A 20323-nucleotide genomic window follows, 5' to 3' on the forward strand; every position below is an offset into this window, starting at 1 on the left:
AGCTAAAGAAAAAACAGCAATGTTTAATATTTGTAGTATCTGTATATGTATACAAAGTGATTATGTTAGCATGTTTTTTGTTTCATGCTTAGGAGGGGAGATGTAATGTATTGCCATTTTGACAATGTTTCTTTAAGTGGCGCTCCGGCCTCTGTAGTCGCTGCTATGACTCCTCCTACTTTGTACATGCACTGCAGTACCTAGTAAAACTGAGCATGGCTTGTTACAGAAGCTCTGTGTCAGTCGCATTACTTTACACTGTAGTTAGTTAATAGTTCTTAATGAGGCAAATTTCATTCAATAATTACTGATTACCTATTAAGGAATTATAGCAGTCCTAAATTCAATATCCCTTAATTATTAGTTAATCTTGTTTCCATATTAGTTAATAGTTGTAAATGCAGTGTTACTGTAGCACTACTCAGTTGTCCTGCATTACTTCCTAGTTGCATTTTAAAGGGAAACTTCTGTGATTTTCAGCTAGCTTGTTGCAATGTCAGTAGTATATGTAAATGAACAATGTGTACCTGCACCAAGATCTCCACATTTATTTGTCATCAAAAGTCTGCCCGCATGATGTGTTTTGTTTTTACTTTTGGCAGCTGCTGGGATTTTGTTAAAACTACAGATTAGACTTCTGCATTTTTGTATTTCTATACATGGATTGAGCTCAGTTTATTATGTCCTATATTTTTGGCAAAAGGGAATGCCACAGCCCTTTTTCTTTGTTTTCTCTAGTCATGCAGCACACATTTTTGTTTTAAATATCCTTTCAGAAAGACAGTCCAATTAAATTAAAAGCAAATCTTGCCAGCATTGAATTACCTCTTTAATTATGGACTATTATTCTAAAGTGCTACTGGTTCTCCTTGTGAAATCCTTCAACCCCACTCAAAGACACCTGTGAAAGCTAATCAAGGTCTTTATAGTTACAGGTAGGTCAGTTGCATAATGAAGCAGCCTGAAAACACTGTTCCTGTAATTGTGATTATTATCCATAAAATAAAATAAAATCTCATATCTGTCATATCTAGGATATGTCAATCATCTGTCAATATGTCATATCAAGGATGTAATATAGAGGATTTAGTGGTTTTGTTGTGAAGATATCCCATTGAACATTTTTCACCTAATTTCACCAAGTACAACATGTTCCTGGATCAACATCTTTTTTGATCCTGCAACAACATTCCAATCAACCAATCAAATTTGATGGACGGTTTACAATTTATGTCAAGTTTAGGCTTACAACCTTGCTTTCCCTCTGATTCTAGGGATAATTTATGGGTAAAGTTAGGTTTAGGGCTAGGGATATGGTTAGGATTAAATTTTTGCACAGGAATGTTGTTCCAGGATCAATAAAATATGTTGACCCAGAAACATGTCTAACATGGCAAAATCAGGACGTGCATATCTACTCTTCATGTATTTGAAAGTAAGTCTGAAAGCATCGGAATGGTAAATGAGATTATACAGAGTAAATGAGTAAAGCTCTCTTCCTGAACAGTGGATTAATGTCTAGTGCTGGCTTACTCTCATTTTTAGTAGTTGATGTGTAAATGAGTTACGCACTCAACTTCTAATTAAACTGTTGATGAAGCTACTTTGAGTTTTAGTCTAGTGAAGAGCTCAGATGGTAGAGCTCAGGTCAGCTTAAGCTCATGCTCACAAAGGATATAAATTAGGGAGTGAAATCTCAGCCTCACAGCTAATTTGGGGTTATGATTAAAACTGTTCCCTCGCTTGCATTATGTAATGGTTTTTATTTAAAGAATTGAGTCATCAAGTCAAGCAAAGCATGCTGGGAATCAGAGATTAACTGTGGTGTCGAGTGGCCTCTTTCCTCATCATTCTGGTAAAAGCCCAGTTTCCATTCCACATTCATATTCTATACTCCTTTTTTACACTTATCACACAATATTTGGTTCTTCACTTGCTTTCAAAAAAAAAAAAAAAAAAATTAAATAATGGAATTAGTACTTTGTGCATCACTCTTATTTTGATACATGATAGCTTGTTTATTAACATTTTTTACAAATTTGACTCTAATTTGATTAATTAGTACCACATAGAATGTACACTAGATCCTAAATTTGTCGCTATTTGACAACATTAATGTAAATAAATTTAGAGTTCTGTACCTTCTGTGTTGATCTGTTTTGTTGTTTAATTGTTTCACATCATTTTGTGTCATTTTGTCTTTGCTTAAGAAGTTTCAGAAACTCACAGGCTCAGTAAGACCCATTTTAAAATTTTGTGCCAAGTCAAGGCAATGATGTTATTAAAATGTTTGATACAGAAAAACAGTTAATGGTGACTTAATTGCAATGGCAGGTGCATAACGCATCACCATTGGCTTTCAAAATGATGAAAATATGCATAATTCATGTTCAGTTGTAATTGCAGTGCAATTAGCACAGATTATGTTTACAAGACCACACACTAGCAGGCTTTCTACGACAAGGATTTGTGGCTCCATTTGTGGACTTGGAATTACTCCTTGACCTGCTGTTGTTGAAGAATGTATTCATGCTGTAATGGTGATGGGTTGTTAAAAAGGCAAAATATATTCCTAGTTTCAAGGCTGTGGGAGATGATGGGTCAATTCCTCTGTTTAAACAGGCAGTTTGTCATCCACTAGTGCTGCAATTGCATGAATCTTCCTGTTCGATAGGAACAGAAAGGGTTTATTTATATTCTCATATTGATTTTTTTATAGCCTTTATGAAAAAGAAGTTAATTTTATGTAGTATACTTAAGTAAAGTATATGTTTTTAAGTATACTTTGTCCTGGTTTCACAGACAGGGCTTAGCCTAAGCCAGGATTAGGCCTTAGTTCAATTAGGATATTTAAGTAACTTTTATAAACAAACATTAGAAAAAGTCCCGTTTTCAGTTAAAACAGCTCAAACATGCATTTTAGTCTAGGACTAGCTTAAGTCTTGTCTGTGAAACCAGGGGTTTATGTAGTAAGTATACTAATAACAGAAAACATATGTTTTTGTTTATAAATCAATATTTTCAAACATTGTAAGTTTATAAGACTGTATGTCAAACTATGTGAAAAAAAGCATTTAATAGGCTTCAATCAATAGAGTAAACACAATTACTTTTACAAGCCAAGTATACTTAGGATACTTAATTATACTTTTAAGTATATCTTGATCAAAAGATTGAGTACATGCATAGTCCAAATATACTTAGACCTTTCTGTCAGTATAAGTCAAGTATACTTAAGTGCAATTTTTAGTATATTTAAAAAAAATACATAACATATTTCTGAGAAGTACATAAAAAGTAGATGGTATACTTAATTTTAGTTTAAAAGAAGTATACTATAGCACACTTGAATAAACTTATTTTTCTTAAGGAAGGGCTGATGCTCACTGAGCTCAGTATGACCTTAAACAAAATTCATCAAGGCCAAATGATCTGAGTATCCAAATGTTATCCACATTTCTTTTATAGCTCCATTCTCTCGCTGTGTGTCAACAATTGATGTATTGTGTCTATTTTTATTTCTCCCAAGACATTGTGAGAAACATTGTCTTGGGAGACAAGGATACTTAATGCAACATAACTGAGAACTCCTTTCCTTGGTAGTATCTTTTACTATAGGGCAATGGTGTTGTTGCATATTTATTGGTAAGGTCCACCTCCTTTTCAAAAGTGGATTTGAAGAACTGAGAAGCTTGTGCTGTTACGCACGAGCTCTCAGACAGGAAGTATCATTGTTTTCCTATGTTCATCAACATTTTATCCTGTCTATTGTTGTTTCCTCAGCCAGACTTCTCAAAATGTATGCCTGCATGACTTATGGCGTGTTCACCCCAAGTACAATAAAGATAACTATAATGACTATAATGGTGTTTTGTGTATTATAAGCACGCACTGTCGTCTGCCACTTTAAATGCTCATGGTCTTTAAAGTTGGGTGGGTTCATCATTGTTGTTGATGGTGTGGTAAGAACTTCCATATTCTCATAGAATTAGAATGGATTTCAAAACTTAAGATTAACAAAAGTATAGTCATCATCCATGGTGTGAACTGGCCTTAACAGTACTGTTCCCTTAAGGCTATAGTTTTCAGTGTTTTGTCCAAAAGAACATGAGCTCACAAGTTACAGTACTTCTTCCAGAACATGCAACCACAATACCACAAATACTACTATATCCAACTTCATGGCTAACGTGTTCAGTGCAATATAGTGTTGGTTTTCTCCTTTTGCTGGAATACAGTGAATTAAAGGAAACACTGTACAGAGTTATGTTAAGGAGGCATTAGAAGATAACGTTTTCATTTGTTAATTTTAATCGTTGGAGAAAACTGGTTATTGTTTTGCTTTTTTTTTTCATTTTCATCCTCGGTTTAAATCATGTCAGTGTTACAGGATGTGATGTTTTCTTGCACCTACACTGATGACTCACTGGTGTCTTTTAATTACTTATGAGAGTGCATGTCTTTATCCTATGAAAAGATGCTTCTTTGAATTATTATTCACAACAGCATGTATTATTGCTTTCCAATGACAGATTCTAGAAAGTGAGAGTAGTTGAGAGATGTTTCATTTTCCAGGGACATTCCATTTATTGGTGTCCTGTTGTCGACTAGAAATGTCCCCATTTTACCCTACATATCCACAGCAAAAAAGCCCAACCAACATGCCTGCTAAATTGTGTAGTGATTATTTTCACCAACAGAGGGGGCTGCATACTACACTGATTACTTGATCACACATAGTGATGTCATTTGTGAAAGAATCTGTGCTTTTGTATGAATCTTTTAAGTGAACAAATCACTCTTGCTCACTTTCATACACTGATTTATATTTCTCCTTCACTGAAGAAGTCCATTTTGAAGCCTGTGACCTCTGGCGTCTCCTCCCTGTAAAGACCAGCTATGGCACGATTTTTTAGTGCGGACTGTGAAGGAGCACTTCATTTGGTTTGACCTACTGAACCAATGACGTCCTGTTTCGCTGAATCATTCATCTCATTCTGCTGCTGATCGATATGCCAATAAAACTTTTAGTGAAGGCAGTCTTTTTTTTGAGAGGGCAATCATTCATCCATTCAATATGTAAGTCAGTTTAATTTAACAAGGCAGGAAAGCAGGTGAAATTCAAAGATAGTATAGTACTGCATAAAACATAATTCTAAATATAGGTAAATATAATATAGGAAATATAGGGAAGTAATTTCTGCAAAAACATTTGTATTGTACATTGTACATTTATAAACAAGCAAATTGTGAATCATCATCATTATACTGTAGTTGTTATCTTGGCGTTTTAATGTGAGTGATGACATTGTCACATTTTGTCATTGTTTTGGTTTCATTCTCAAGGACTTTTAGTTTGCTACCAGAATTTCTGGTGTTTTCTTCCTGGTTTCGTTACCTCTGATCCCACGTACAGCTCTACCACAGCCCATCAACCAGTCGTCTCCACTTTGGCGCCTTGCTCCTTTGGCTCCACCTGGCACCATCATCCTTTCAGCTCCACCGGCTCCCTCGTCCTTCTGGCTTCATCTTGGTCAGTCGTCACTCTACATCCACCATGGACTTTTGGGTCTTTGGCTGCGCCTTGTACCTCCGCCCTTACGGCTCCATCAAGTCAAGTCACCTTTATTTATATAGCGTTTTTTACAATGCAAATTGTGTCAAAGCAGCTTTACAGTGATAATTGGTATATAATTTTGGCTGCACAGCAGCTCTAAAAGAATAATGTCAATGCAGGCACTGAAGACTGTGCTGAGCAGTTCTCAGCTGTCATAAGCGGTCAAGAGCTTGCCCCGATGTGCTACCAGAGTCCCTTGTGGGCTTACTCTCAGCCTGCTCATCGCCAAGGACGTCGGCCCCATGTGAAAAAAAAGCACTCTGACACAGTCTGCTCTACTGTGACCACTGCAGGAAGACGACGCTACCCGTCTCAGACGCTGTTTAAGCGGTCAGTGAAACATCACCCCTGAGAAGGGCGACCCGGAGACAGGCTGGGCAGCTCTGTCCCCAGGAAAAGGGCCAGGTGGACAATTTTTTGAGTCAATTTCCATTCTGCCACTGGCATCACAGCCAGCGGTACAGAAATTCTCAGTAAAAGAGGAGCTTCCTCTATCTCTGGGTCCCAAGAGTGTACAGAGAGCAGTGGGTGGCGAAAATCCTCAGCACTCACATCCTCCTCTTCTGTCACCAGTGGGTATCAGTGGGCGGTTCGAGGATGGAACCAAGCATTCTCATGCACCCTCTGCCCAACTGAGGAACCAGGTAAGTGTTGCACCACACACACTTAGACCCCGCTTCGGGCTGCCACGGGCCCTTGTTACGGTTTCTGGGGGCCTGGCTAGCGCTTCCTAACACATCCCACTGGCTCATTCGAACCATCAGACTCAGCTATGCGATTCAGTTCACCTGCTGTCCCCCCAAGATCAGGGGCATCCAGTTCATGTCTCATGTCTTGTGGGCAGAGATCGCAGTCCTACCGGCGAAGGACATAATAGAGTCGGTCCCTCCAGCCAATATTAAGATGGTGTTCTACAGCCCCTACTTCACTGTACCCAAGAAAGGCGGTGGGTTACGGACAATCTCAGGCCAGTTTGGACTCTCTTTGAACCGAGCCCTTCACAAGCTACTGTTCAAATTGTTAACGCAGGGACTAATTCTCGAATGCGTCCGTTCCCCGAGATTGGTTTGCAATGATCAACCAAAAGGATGCGTACTTTCATGTCCCGATTCTCCCTTGACACAGGCCGTTCCTGCACTCAGGGCTGAGCATATCAGTACAAAGTCCTTCTCTTCGGGCTGTCCCTGTCTTTCCGCATCTTCATGAAAGTCATGGAGACGGCCCTTGTTCCCATAAAAGAACACAGCGTTCGCATTCTCAACTATCTTGCCAACTGGCTGATAATAACACAGTCACAAGACGCACAAGTTGTGCGAACACAGGGACTTGGTGCTCAGTCACCTCAGCCAGTTGGCTCTTTGGGTCAACTGGGAAAAGAGCAAACTCTCCCCTGTGCAGAGGATCACTTTTCTCGGGATGGAGCTGGATTCGGTTGAACAGACAGCATGCCTCACAGAGGAATGAGCTCGGTCAATGTTGAACTGAATTTGCTTGAATTTGTTCAAAGGCAGAACAGCAGCCCCACTGAAATTATTTCAGAGGCTCTTGGGGCATATGGCTGCTGCAGCGGCAGTAACACCGCTCGGTTTGCTTCATATGAGGCCGCTTCAGCACTGGCTTTACAGCTGAGTCTTGAGATGGATGTGGCAACCTTCAGCCCATGGGCAGACCCTTCGTTTCTACTGGCAGGAGTGCCCCTAGAACAGGTGGGTGTCTGGGCATGGTGTTGTATCCACAGATGCCTCTGCCACCGGCTAGGGGCCATGTACAACAGGCATGCAGTATCAGGGATTTGGACGGGTCCCCAACTGCACTGGCACATCAACTGCCTTGAGTTCCTAGCAGTATGTTTTGCACTGAGCCGCCTAAAAATGCCATTACAGGGCAAACACGTATTGGTCCATATGTGGTCTACACTCCCGTCATATGTCTCAACTCGCCTGCCATCTCCTCCTCTGTAGTCAGAAGCATCTGAGGTTGCTTCGTGCCATTCACATCCCGGGTATGCTCAATCATGCAGCCAACGAGCTCTCATGAGCTGCACTTCCGGGAAAATGGAGACTCCATCCCCAGGCAGTCCAGTTGATTTGGAGACGCTTCGGAGCCACACAGGTAGACCAGTTTGAATCTTCAGAAACCTCTCACTGCCAGCTGTTTTACTCCCTGACCGAGGGAACACTCTGCACTGATGCACTGGCACACAGCTGGCCTCGGGGCCTGCAGACAAATGCAAATCCCCCAGTGAGCCTACTTGAACAGACACTGTGCAACGTCAGGGTGGACGAGGAGCAGGTCTTGCTAGTTGCACCCTATTGGCCCAACCGGACCTGGTTCCCAGAACTGATGCTCAACTGCTTTGCTCCTGGTTGCATTGGCCTCCATCAAGAGGGTAGGGGACCTGCAGGCATTTTCGGTCAACGAATTGTGCCTAGAGTTCGGGCCAGCTCACTCCCATTTGATCTTGAGACCTTGGTCTGGCTTATGTGCCCAAGGTTTCCACAACTCCCTTCAGTGACCAGGTGGTGAAAGTGCTGCCCCTGGAGGAGGCAGACCCAGCCCTAGCTTTGCTCTGTCCCGTCCGTGATTTGCGACTGTACGTGGACCGAACACAAAGCTTCAGGACCTCAGAGCAGCTCTTTGTCTGTTACGGAGGCCAGCAGAAGGGAAAGGCTGTCTCCAAGCAGAGGATGGCCCACTGGATAGTGGATGCCATCACCTTGGCATACCATGCACAAGGCGTGCACTGCTCATTCTACCAGAAGTTTTGCATTATCCTGGGTGCTGGCATGTTTAATAAATGTATGCTGTAAATAGATCCACTGCACATAGATCCTTGTCATCTTCATCATCAACGTGACAGTCATGCACTTTTTAATTTGTACTCGATTCTCTGTTGCAATGTCTTTATCTTAGCATGAGCCAATAGCACTCTTAAGAGCACATCGATAGTTTGATTCACTGAACAAGTAGGCTTAATCCAATTCACTAAACTAGTCAGTGTTTATTTCCTTCATAATTAAAATAACCCATCCTAAATCAGGCACCTGGACAAGGATCAGCTACTGACTGACTGCACGACAATAGCCATGTCAAAACTAATTCAATCATAAAATCTTCAAACTTCAAGCTTTTCAAACTACTTCAAACCTTTGGCCAGGCTTTCTCATCAACATTAAAGTCTGTCTTGACTCTTGACCAACTTTTTAATCTAGTTCACTTTACACGCTCACATTTGAGTTTTTAATTTTACATGTTAATCTAAAATATTGTGCTGTCAATCAAACCCACCTCAAAATCTTTGGCCATTTATAATGGGAAAATTGTGAAGCCAACTCTAGTATCATGGCAGTGGGTTTTGCAAACAGACAAACACCTAAAATGTACATACAGAAGTCCTTAATTTGCTATCTTTGTTTCCATATTGGATGTCTTTCATCTTATGTAATGTACATGTAATGCACTTTTGTCTTGATGTGACAAAATGTGATGTGTTTCCTTTGTTTCCATTGCCATCTTGTTAGTTTCCATAGATACCTTTGTTTGTTACCTTGTCAACTAATCACCTGCACCCGTCTATCATTGGTCCCTTGTCATCTAGTGTATTTAAACCCTCAGTCATCCTCTGTTCATTGTCTTATGTAGACGTTGGGTGCTGGTGTTCCTCCTAGTGATATTAAGTAAAGATCATGTTCCATGAAGATATTTTGTAAATTTCCTACCGTAAATATATTACAGTTTTATTTTTGTGAGAGGATATGCATTGCTAAGGACTTCATTTGGACAACTTTAAAGATGATTTTCTCAATATTTTTATTTTTTTGCACCCTCAGATTCCAGATTTTCAAATAGTTGTATCTCGACCAAATATCTATCATATCCTAACAAACCATACATCAATGGAAAGCTTATTTATTCAGCATGATGTATAAATATCAATTTTAAAAAATGACCCTTATGACTGGTTTTGTGGTCTAGGCTCACATTTACATTTCAAGTCAAGCCATTATGTGACACTTTTGTTGGTCACAGTTTGATGCCATGTAATTGGAAATTTAAAATGGATGATGGTTGAATCCTGTTTAAAAAAAAATTGTCATCATCAATCACACTGGTGCCGTGTAAAGGAAAGCCCCTTAGCAGTCTCCCTCTTCACTTTATCTTTCTGCTTCTTTTTTGTGAAGCCATGCTACTACAAAAATATTAGGGGAAAAAACACAGACAATTTGAAACATATACAATCTGCACATCATAGTGTGATGCTTGAAATACAGAGCTTTTTTTTTTCTTCTTTTTCTTACTGTTATTTAAATAAAGGGCTAACCGAGGCTTTATATGTGTACATATAAGGGAAGTCATAACCAGTTTTGTGACAGGTTGGTTTCATTGTACACTACACGCTGATTTTGTCCACAAACAGTGACTGATTGTGGTGAAACTCTGAGCGATTCAGTAACGTCAAAGCCAGTTCACACTCTGCTCACATGCTCCCCAAGCTTGCAGTGCGAAATAGTCGTATGTAGATAAAGCACAAGACACATTATCCCCCTTCCCCAAAATATAACAAAATTAATGATTTTGAGTTCAACATCACATTGGTTTGAAGTAAAATCTATTTCTTTGAATTGCGAGTCTCATTGAGAAGATGTTTTATGTGTCATTGTGGAGTAATGTGTTTAACTGCAAACTTGAATGTGTGTAGCTCCTTAAATCATACATGACCAACTTCTACATGATTCTGACCAACTTTGGCTTTGTATGCATGAAATTTCTTTTGTGTCTGTTTGAATTTCAGATGTGACCTTTGTTGTGTAAATGTCAGAATCAAGCCGTATGGGAATCTCTGTGTCAGCGTTATGTAACTGACTGTTTTGCATCAGAAGAGAAAATCTGTTTCAATACATTATACTTCTGATATTTTATAAGAATAATCTAAAGACATAAATAATTGTTTTTCTTCTGCTATACTGCATGAAAAAAAAAATACATTCAGTTGGATGACATTTTGTATAAAGAAGATCATCTATTAGCAGCTTACAACTCATGATAAACAGCAACTGATACAGTTTTCATTTATTTATTTATTTTGAGGACTATGAATATCAGTTATATGTAAAAAACAAACAAACAAAAAAAACATTATTAAAGTGGAGAGGCTAGAAATCATTTGTTGTGAATCATTTGTGGGATGAAGTTTAATGGATTTAGAGTATTACATTTAAATTTCTAAAAATATTATAAAAAGTAATAAAACGAATATTTTTCGGAGCATTTCACTACTAGCATGATGTCAAAGCATCATATTATTTAATTGATCATTAGGGCTAATTAATGTTATTTTTCTTTTTTTAATTTAAACTTTACCATGCAAAGGACATTTGTTTATATATAAGTTGGTTTGGACTTTGTTTTCATAGCTCTTTATACAATAGAAATTGTTTCCAAGCTGGTTCACAATAATAAACAGGAAAGTAACAGAATTATGACTCAAACTTCATCAAATAAGAGATTCAAATTTTGCTGTAAAGCAGCTATAGCAAGGTAATAATGTCATTATTCAGCTCATTTCTGTTCTCATCTGATAGTGCAGTTAAATCAGTAATATTGCTTGATATTGAGTGTCAACAATAAGCAAGCAAAAGGCAGCAGTGACAAGGAACCCAAACTCCATCAGGTGACAGAAATGGAGAAAAATAAGAGATGGAGACTGGCTTATAAGTGGCCTTAAGCATGAACATGCTTCTTATTAAAACTGTGTTTAGGTCCCATCTGGTCCTGGCATGACGCATTCATAGCTGGCCATAGGGATCTGTGCTGAGGTCATCGGTGAGGATCTGTCCCAAGAGATTGTCTACTCACTAGTCACTTTCACAGCCTTGTTATGTTTAAAACCACACTCTTGCATACTATTGTACCTCAAAATTTCAGGGATTTTTTATTTTTTTTTTAAATTAAGACTAAAAGAGCTGTCAGAAGCTTAATGGTGGTGGTGAAGTCATGTGACCATGGTGTTCATTTAGCTTTTTCTTCTGGCTATTTTATTTAGGCTTCAGATTATTCTGATGATCAAAACATGTGAATGGTACACAGGCCGGTGTGGTGCAAAAAATGACTGCCTTACAGATTATTAATCCCCTCATTCACCAATATGGTTATGTTTAGGTCTAGGTGTGGGGTTAAGGCCCTGACACACGTATTGGGGGTACGTGAGGTGACAGAAGGGGGTACGCGAACAAAATGGTTTGTCTTGCCGTTCATTTAATTCTACCCTATATTAAAATAACATTAAAACTGAGCGTGTATTCCTAACTGGCAAAATGCCGTAAAAGCATGACATCCAATCAAATGACCTCATCTTTTGAGTACTGCTGCCTTAGCAAATCACACTACATTACTATCGTTCTCGACAGTGCACCTTTGTAAAAGTGGGGATTTAGCACTTACTCACATGAAGAACAAATATAGACACATAGAGTGGATTGAGATTGGTTTAAGTCTCAAACTTTCTTCGATACAAAAACATACACCTGCGTGAGTTCTTGTATTTCAATTTGATAATGAGCGAGAATGCAACTGTTCCCAAATATCCAGATGATTGCAAAGGTGACATTGGCTACGTTTACATGTGCACCAATAATGCAATTATTTCTTGTAATCAGAGTATGGTCTTAATCACAGTAAGTTGTTTAGATGACACAAGCAAAAATACTCAGTCCAGTTATTTGCTTATAGCTAAGTATGGCTATACACACTCAGATAGGCATACAGTGCATGTTACTATTGTTTTAATCTACACACATCAAAGTAAAAATACATTTTTATAGATGTACTGGATATTATTATATGAACATCACAATGCCGGGTTTGCCTACAATGCCGTAGCGTTCTTCGCAGAGACTGCACAGTGACTTGTGTTGACAGAGTTAGGTACTTTGGAGAAGAGAAAACTTCAAAATAATATCACGGAGTTCATTCATAAAGTTGTATGAACAACACACAGCATCCGTGTACATCTTAGCACATGTGCACTTTGGCCAGAGTGGTAATAATGCGATTAAGGTGCTTACATTCCAGTTTATTGCGATTACAATTGGCATTCACCACCTAGTTTAATGTGATTATGGTTACTATGATTATGAACTTGCATTCATTTGATCAAAGTATTGTGTTTAAATGAGGTAAATTTTAATCACAATATTGCCAAAATCCCATTATAAATCGCATTATGAAGGTGCATGTAAATGCACTCATTGATTATTATACAACAGGTCAACAAACAAAATGTGCATTTTAAAGGGATACTCCACCGTTTTTTCATATTAAACTATGTTATTCCCTTAACTAAGACGAGTTGATACATACCTCTCTCGTCTCAGTGCGTGCACTAAATCGCTCTGTCTTGCGGCGAAACTTTGTTAGCACTTAGCTTAGCCCAGTTCATTCAATAGGGGCCAAGCAGAGAAGCTACCAAACACCTCCACGTTTTCCCTATTTAAATACAGTTACTCGAGTAGTGTAACTCGACCTAGGACGGTGACACAAAACAAAACGTTGCGCTTTTCTAAGCGTGTAAAATGGATAACTATATTGTATGGCGGAATACCATAGCAAGTGCTCGGGAGCACTTTGACTTGGCGCAGTAATATCTTCACTCGTGAAAAGTCCTCTCACCGGCCCCCGCTCCCTCTCATTTCCGTCAATAGAACCAACGTGACCTGCACCAGTAGTAATAGTTTGAGCAGAGTTGACGAAGTATCAGGTTGTAGGAAGATAGTTTGTGGACAATCATGGTTATAACGTGCATCGTAAAGGGTTGTGATAACAAGGAGAAGGTATATAGTGCCGTCATGTTTCACAGAATTCCAACTCACCACATACAGCGGAGAGCTTGGTTAGCTGCTTTGAACAAGAATCCAAAAACACCGTTGCTGTTCACAACAGTCACACTTGCACCACCAATTGCTGTTTGCCCGTGTTCTTTCGTCTGTTCTGGTTCGTATCTTTTTTCCCTCTCACGGTCCATAAGAGCTAATTCCTCCTCCGTGTACTCGGGTTCAAACAGATATGGCTCTGGGTCCGCTACAAACAAGTCATAATCATCTACAAAGTCCGCCATTGCAAATGATATCTTGCAGTTTGCTAATAGCACAGGTGGTAAAAGTCACGTTGGTTCTATTGACGGAAATGAGTGGGAGGAGGAGAGGAAGCGGGGGCCGGTGAGAGGACTTTTCACGAGTGAAGATATTACTGCAAAGTGCTCCCGAGCAATTGCTATGGTATTCCGCCATACAATATAGTTATCCATTTTACACGCTTAGAAAAGCGCAACGTTTTGTTTTGTGTCACCGTCCTAGGTCGAGTTACACTACTCGAGTAACTGTATTTAAATAGGGAAAACGTGGAGGTGTTTGGTAGCTTCTCTGCTTGGCCCCTATTGAATGAACTGGGCTAAGCTAAGTGCTAACAAAGTTTCGCCGCAAGACAGAGCGATTTAGTGCACGCACTGAGACGAGAGAGGTATGTATCAACTCGTCTTAGTTAAGGGAATAACATAGTTTAATATGAAAAAACGGTGGAGTATCCCTTTAAACATAGCTCCTCAGGAAGCTTCCTCACTCTTCGTTCCTCGCCTCCTCACAATGCAATTAGAGAATTGAGATGTCCTTCAAGATGGCTGAGTTCGATTGGTTTCTGGGTCACAAGCTGCAGGATGGAGGAGCGAGGAAGCATCAATTTGAGTATTGAGAATCACCCTTAGTTGCTTCGTTACTGAATGAATGAATGACTCGATGACTCTCTCATTAAGACAGTGACTTGCTGCCACCTACTGGTGGTTTTAGTTTAATATTTAAAAGTATTGTTTTGTTTTTACCATCATTGCATATTTCTCTAATAAACTTTTTTTTTTAATTACTTATTTTATAAAGTTATTCATAAAGGTAAAAAATGCACTGGAAAATAAATTTAGGGGGCAAATATTGTCCTTTATTGGAAAATGTATGACTGCAATCTAAGTGGAAGGTACGCAGAAGAATGGTAACTCTAAATGGTACGCCACTCTAAAAAATTTGGGAACCACTGGTATAGCGATATGTAGCACATCTCACACCAAAGTCACTTTCAAACCAACCAGCTTTTGTCACGTGGATTTGCCATCTTGCAGATGACAAAACTTGAACCTTGTGTGCACATGGAAATCGCGTGGAATTGACTATGGATTTAATAAATAAATAAATACCAGAAGGTTTCTCAATGTTACAAGATAGGCTATTATGTTACTGTAAGTTAATAAATTATCAGAAGATTTCTCTTTTTTATGAGATACTAAAGTATAGCTATGAAAGTAGAGAAAATAAAAGACATAGGATGGTAGTCTTAGGAAGACTAATAATACGTGGGATCTTGTATTAGACGTCTTACACGTGGACGATTTTCAACTGCTTATTTCTTTTTTGTCTTCATTAATAAGTTAGTAATGTTCTTAACTGTATGCACATTGACTAACGGTGTGTGTTAGGCCTTATGTAATAGAGTCTGAATGTTTGTTAATGTTAATGACAGTGTTTCCATAGTGAGGTTGTATCATCACGCAGGCAGTATCTGGTTGGTTGAACGCATATGCGCGTCATTTGTGCTGTAGAATAAGCATTGTGAATAGTGACTCCTCGCGCTGATTTCCGCTGATGTTTTGACGACAAAAGATGCCGATAAAGATGATGGTGAGGATGAGGCATATTTATGCGTGTACTGGCATGTAAGGCACAGAGAGAAACACAGAGGTGTATCTTAAAACCTAGCGAGCTGCCTAGCAACACAGCATTGAAAGACATTACAGGTGCGCGCAGCTGTTCATCCCAAATGTGCTGTCTAGGTAGGCAGCTCACTAGGGTTTGAGACATACCCGGAGTGTCGTGTTTTTAACCTCTTACATACATATCTATTTAGGTGGATACATTTATAATTGTAGGCTACTGAACGCAGGTTTGACATCAGCATCGCAAATCTCGCAGCACTGCAGCATGACCTTGGACGTGCAAACGGTGGCGGTGTTCACTGTTATCGCCATTCTGCTGCTGGTTAACGTGATTCTCATATTCTTCATGGGTTCCAGCTAAAGGATCTTCAGCATGACTGACACACAGTCGTAAAGACACAAAGATCTGTGATTGTTTCTTGTGCTGGAAACATCTGAGGCTGTTTCAAGACTCTCCACCTGTGATTCTACTCCATACAGCGGTGGATATGGTAAAATATATTTTACGTTACAATTTGAAGTGTGTGCGTGTGTGTACTTCGCCCTAATTATTCAGTCCTATGGCATTATATAAGATGATCTGTATAATTATTCCACGACATTGTCAATGCATCATGACGTTCTATGAACATAGAAGATATGTGTGTGTATTGTGTGAATGATTTATGAACATGAGTCTGGTAACGTTTGTTCAAAATGCTCTTGAATTAATATTCATGACCAATGCCCTGAAACCATAAAAGATCAAATGTCGTTTAATTATATTTGTACTAAAATCGTAATAATTGCAATCAGTTATTTCTTTAGATATTTATGAAACATTTTTTAATGATATATAAAATACTGTGCAGTCTTGTTTCAGGGGAGTTTAGACAATATGCATTTAGCTTATTTGGCCCAGAGTCCTCCCAAAATATAATGGGGCAAAATTACAATTAAAGGGTTATAATATAGGCTATGGCCAGATGCCATTCTGTATTTAGAGAAAGGTACATTCTGAAAATCTGCTATCATGTTTGATCAGAGCTGAGATCACATGCCAGCACATGTGGTGACACATTTTGGCAAGTTGTGAAGTGTCAGTTTTTTACAGCATTACTGTGAAAAGCTTGACAGCAGCTAGGAGCTGTTTTCTAACCTGTGCTTTGGTTTATTTAGAGGCTAGATGGTTGATGGTTTACCGTCTTATGCTTCAAAAGGCACATCATATGTTTCAAATGTTGCAGTTGTGTTTGTATGTGTAAACCTGTCTAGCAACTTTGATTGGCCCTCACTCTCAGGACACAAGTCTGTTACATAATATTATATTTCACTGTATAGTGACTGGCTCTTCAGTGAGGATGTTAGTATTTAGACAAATGGAATTCTCATAGCAAATTTCTACCCATTAAAACAAATGTTCACGTTGCTCATACAGACATGGTAAGTTCCTTATTTTAATTCTAATTTGATTTTAATGAAATGCTTTTTCACTTTTGTCAGCTTTAGTATTACTGACAAGGAATATTTCTTCCTAAAATATAAGAAAGTCCCCACAAATCTGACAGTAAAAATAGCACATTGATGTGAGATGACAGAGGACGTGTTTCTTCATTCTTATTTTGAGTTCTGACATCTTTGTGTTTTTATATGCGCTTGGTGCAACGTCAAATAGCATTCGTCTCAGCATAATGTATGCAGAAACATGAAGGGAACAGAGGTTATGTAACAATAATTCTATTATATTCACTGGAATCCTGGGGCTCCGTAATGAGAGGCGACTTTGAATGTCTTAATATTATGATAATATATTGACGTAGTTGTTCTGTATTTATAATGATTTACATTCACAGAACAGTCCAAAATTGGTTACTGAATATTTGAGAGGATATTTATCATCTGGATAATTATGTTTAATGTGATATGTAGCCTTCTCAAGTTTGAAGCAAATGGATCACACAAATTGCAGAGTGTGTGTCTGATCTTCTTGGAATGTACATCGGGTCTGGCATTTGATGTTTGCAGTCTTGTCCCAGAGAAGGGTTTGGGCATTTGTGGCTGGAGTCTAAATGTGCTGTACCTGTGGCTGCTGTACGCAGCAGGGGAGTTCAGAGACAACCATTGACAAATGCACTGACAGCACTCATTTATGCATACTCAGAGTGACACTGTCAGAGGAGACATATACTGTACAAATAGCCAATCAAGAATCCTCCTGCTGTGTGTTTTACTGTTTATATTACAAGTTGCTCAATTTAAGAAAGAAAGCTGAGCAATCGGTGTTAAATATATCAGATTTCATCTGTAGAGACCTTAAATATACTGTATCAGATTTCACCTGTAGTGGTCTATACAGATTGGGAAGGGTGGATGGCTAGTTAGTTAATGTGCCAGTCTGAAAAGCAGCTTGATTTAATCACTACACTATACAAATTAAAAAAAGACTCGGAAATGGTTTGATGAGGTGGTGAGAATAGTAAGTCGATATGCAATACGATATTGCTTTAAGTGTGTAAAATCAATTTAAATTATTGAAAATTATATAACCAATATATATGTTTCACATTCTTTCTGGGAAAAGAAATCATCACTACAACTTCAGAAAGTGACCAGAAGTGTTTTAGCATTATTTAAAAAGTCACAAATCTGACATTGTAATTTTAACATCAATGTAAACAAACAAACAAATAAACAAAAAAGCCAATATTTAAATACCAAAAATTCTTTGCCCGATAATATAGTTATATCAACTTAAATCTTAACATCAAAAACATCCAGGTAAACAAACACACCTGAAACTAATGGTGGAAGATTAGTTATTTTTTGTTATTATAATTTATCTTTGTTTTTAAAAAAAAAAAAAAAAAAAGAACTACAAACAATAGGACAAATACAATGACAAATTAAAATAGCATGCAAGTAACAAACAATACATAAACTGAATGATCAAATGTAAATCTAAAACACTGCATAGTCTTCACATGAATTAATTAATTAATAATTATACATTGATTCATAATAAAGCTACAAAAGTTATCCAGTTCAGTCAAGAGCAGTGAGTGACTTTCTCTTTATCTTTTGTTGTTTGACAGACAGCAGCAGGTTTACTGTATTAGGCTGCTGTCTCTTTAAGACCTAATGCACGGCCAAGGATCCTACTGAAATGCATCCAATTTCTTTCCCAACTCATAACGTTTACTTAAGACATACCGACTGTGTTTACATGAATACTCACCAAGACAGACATTTTGACATAACAGTGTGTGTATTTGACGATTCGAGTGCAATAAGGCAGGAAAGAGAACTGAAGGGATTACACTGTGTAGCAAGGAGTTGTTTTCCGCAACTTATTGCAGTTAATATCTCTTTTTAACGTCAAGCAAGCCATGTACAGTAAGTAAAGGTCGTAAACTTAAGTAAACTTAAATGCTGGACCAGAATTGAGAACAACTGGGTGATTGACCTTTTTGGAAATACTTTCGTTTTTCATAGACATGTGCCGATATTCGGTAATATGATACATCACGATAATGAATATGCACAATATTGTTATCGTGGGCACTTCAAAATACTGTGTATAATTATTTATTATGAATTATTCAATTTTTTATAAAACATTTTAAGAATACTTTCCCCATCAAACCCTATAAAATGCACAACACCGCTGTATGCTGCGTCAAAGGGACACACGCACTCAGATGTAAACATGCCCAATGTGCATGAGAAGCACATGGCGGAACGAGGAAAGGAGATGCGCTGAATGAAAGTACACGTTCACTCTCTGACAGCAGATGGCGCTAATGGAACAGCAGAAATGCAGAGGTTACCCCGGAAACCCAGTGACCAAAGCAGCTGCGCTAGTGAACAGTTTTTAATATGCTTCAAACACCAAATACGTAATACTTAAAGACTTAATAGGCTATTTATTTTTTAAACTTAAACATTTTTATATTTTAATCTGGACTGCAACATGGCCTATAATGACTGAAAATGTTCTGATTATTTGTTATTGTTCAGTAACACTAAGTGACATAAGTTTTCATTAATTAACATGTTAATTCATTATTACCAAACTGACAATGAAAAATACTTATAAAGCATTTATTTAAGTTAATGTTTAATAACATTACTAAATCAAAGGTTGTAATTATTATTTAATGGACCTGAGCTAAAACTAACAATGATCAGTTGTATTTTTTAACTAATGTCAACAAAAATAATACCTTCTGTAACAAATGTAGCTATTGTTAATTCTTAATCTTAGTTAATGCATTAAATTTAACATTATTGTGAAGTGTTACCTGTTGTTCTTTATAATTCTTTTGGACTTTCATCTCTTTGAAACATTTGACTTTATTTATTTTTTATTTTTTTGTATTGCATTATTATATTTAAATGTTCAGAGTTGTTTTTGTTATTTTTGCAACTTATTTCAATACCGTGATAAAAGCTTCAGCAATTATCGCAACATGAAAATTTGATTCTGTCACATGCCTAGTCATAGATTAATGTGCAGACACAATTGTGATGCATTCAAAGCATTGGGCTGTGATGGTTAGAGCATACTGAACAGCCCAACATAGCAACACTGGCCCCACCGGTGGCATGAATTTGAGACAGGACTACCTTTTTTCTGATGAATGGCATACAGGGGAGTGTGTTTCGAAACAGTCATGTGTGTGAAAGAATGAACGTTCCTCCATCAGCATCATTGTATTTTTCTACAGTTGATCAGCGGAGGTTCAGTGGTCAGCGCAGAGGCAGTATGGGATCACGTAACCATGGCCGAGAGGGAGTTGGCGTTTAAGGCGGGAGATGTCATCAAAGTCCTGGATGCCTCCAATAAAGACTGGTGGTGGGGTCAAATCGATGACGAGGAGGGCTGGTTCCCCGCCAGCTTTGTGAGGGTAGGTTTCAGCCACATCTTGGATTAACTCTCTCATCTCATCTTATAAGGTCATTGATCTTATTATTTA

General features: G+C 38.2%; 1 protein-coding gene across 1 annotated transcript in view; it reads left to right on the forward strand.

Moving 5' to 3' along the window:
• Positions 1-20323, forward strand: part of arhgef9b (Cdc42 guanine nucleotide exchange factor (GEF) 9b) — a 76234-nt gene that overhangs the window by 16815 nt on the left and 39096 nt on the right. Inside the window, 1 exon segment of the mRNA XM_048179663.1 lies at positions 20075-20254. Within this exon segment, the coding sequence (XP_048035620.1) occupies positions 20075-20254 (180 nt within the window).

Source organism: Megalobrama amblycephala, unplaced genomic scaffold, assembly GCF_018812025.1.
Source record: "Megalobrama amblycephala isolate DHTTF-2021 unplaced genomic scaffold, ASM1881202v1 scaffold265, whole genome shotgun sequence".
Taxonomy (NCBI): Eukaryota; Metazoa; Chordata; class Actinopteri; order Cypriniformes; family Xenocyprididae; genus Megalobrama; species Megalobrama amblycephala.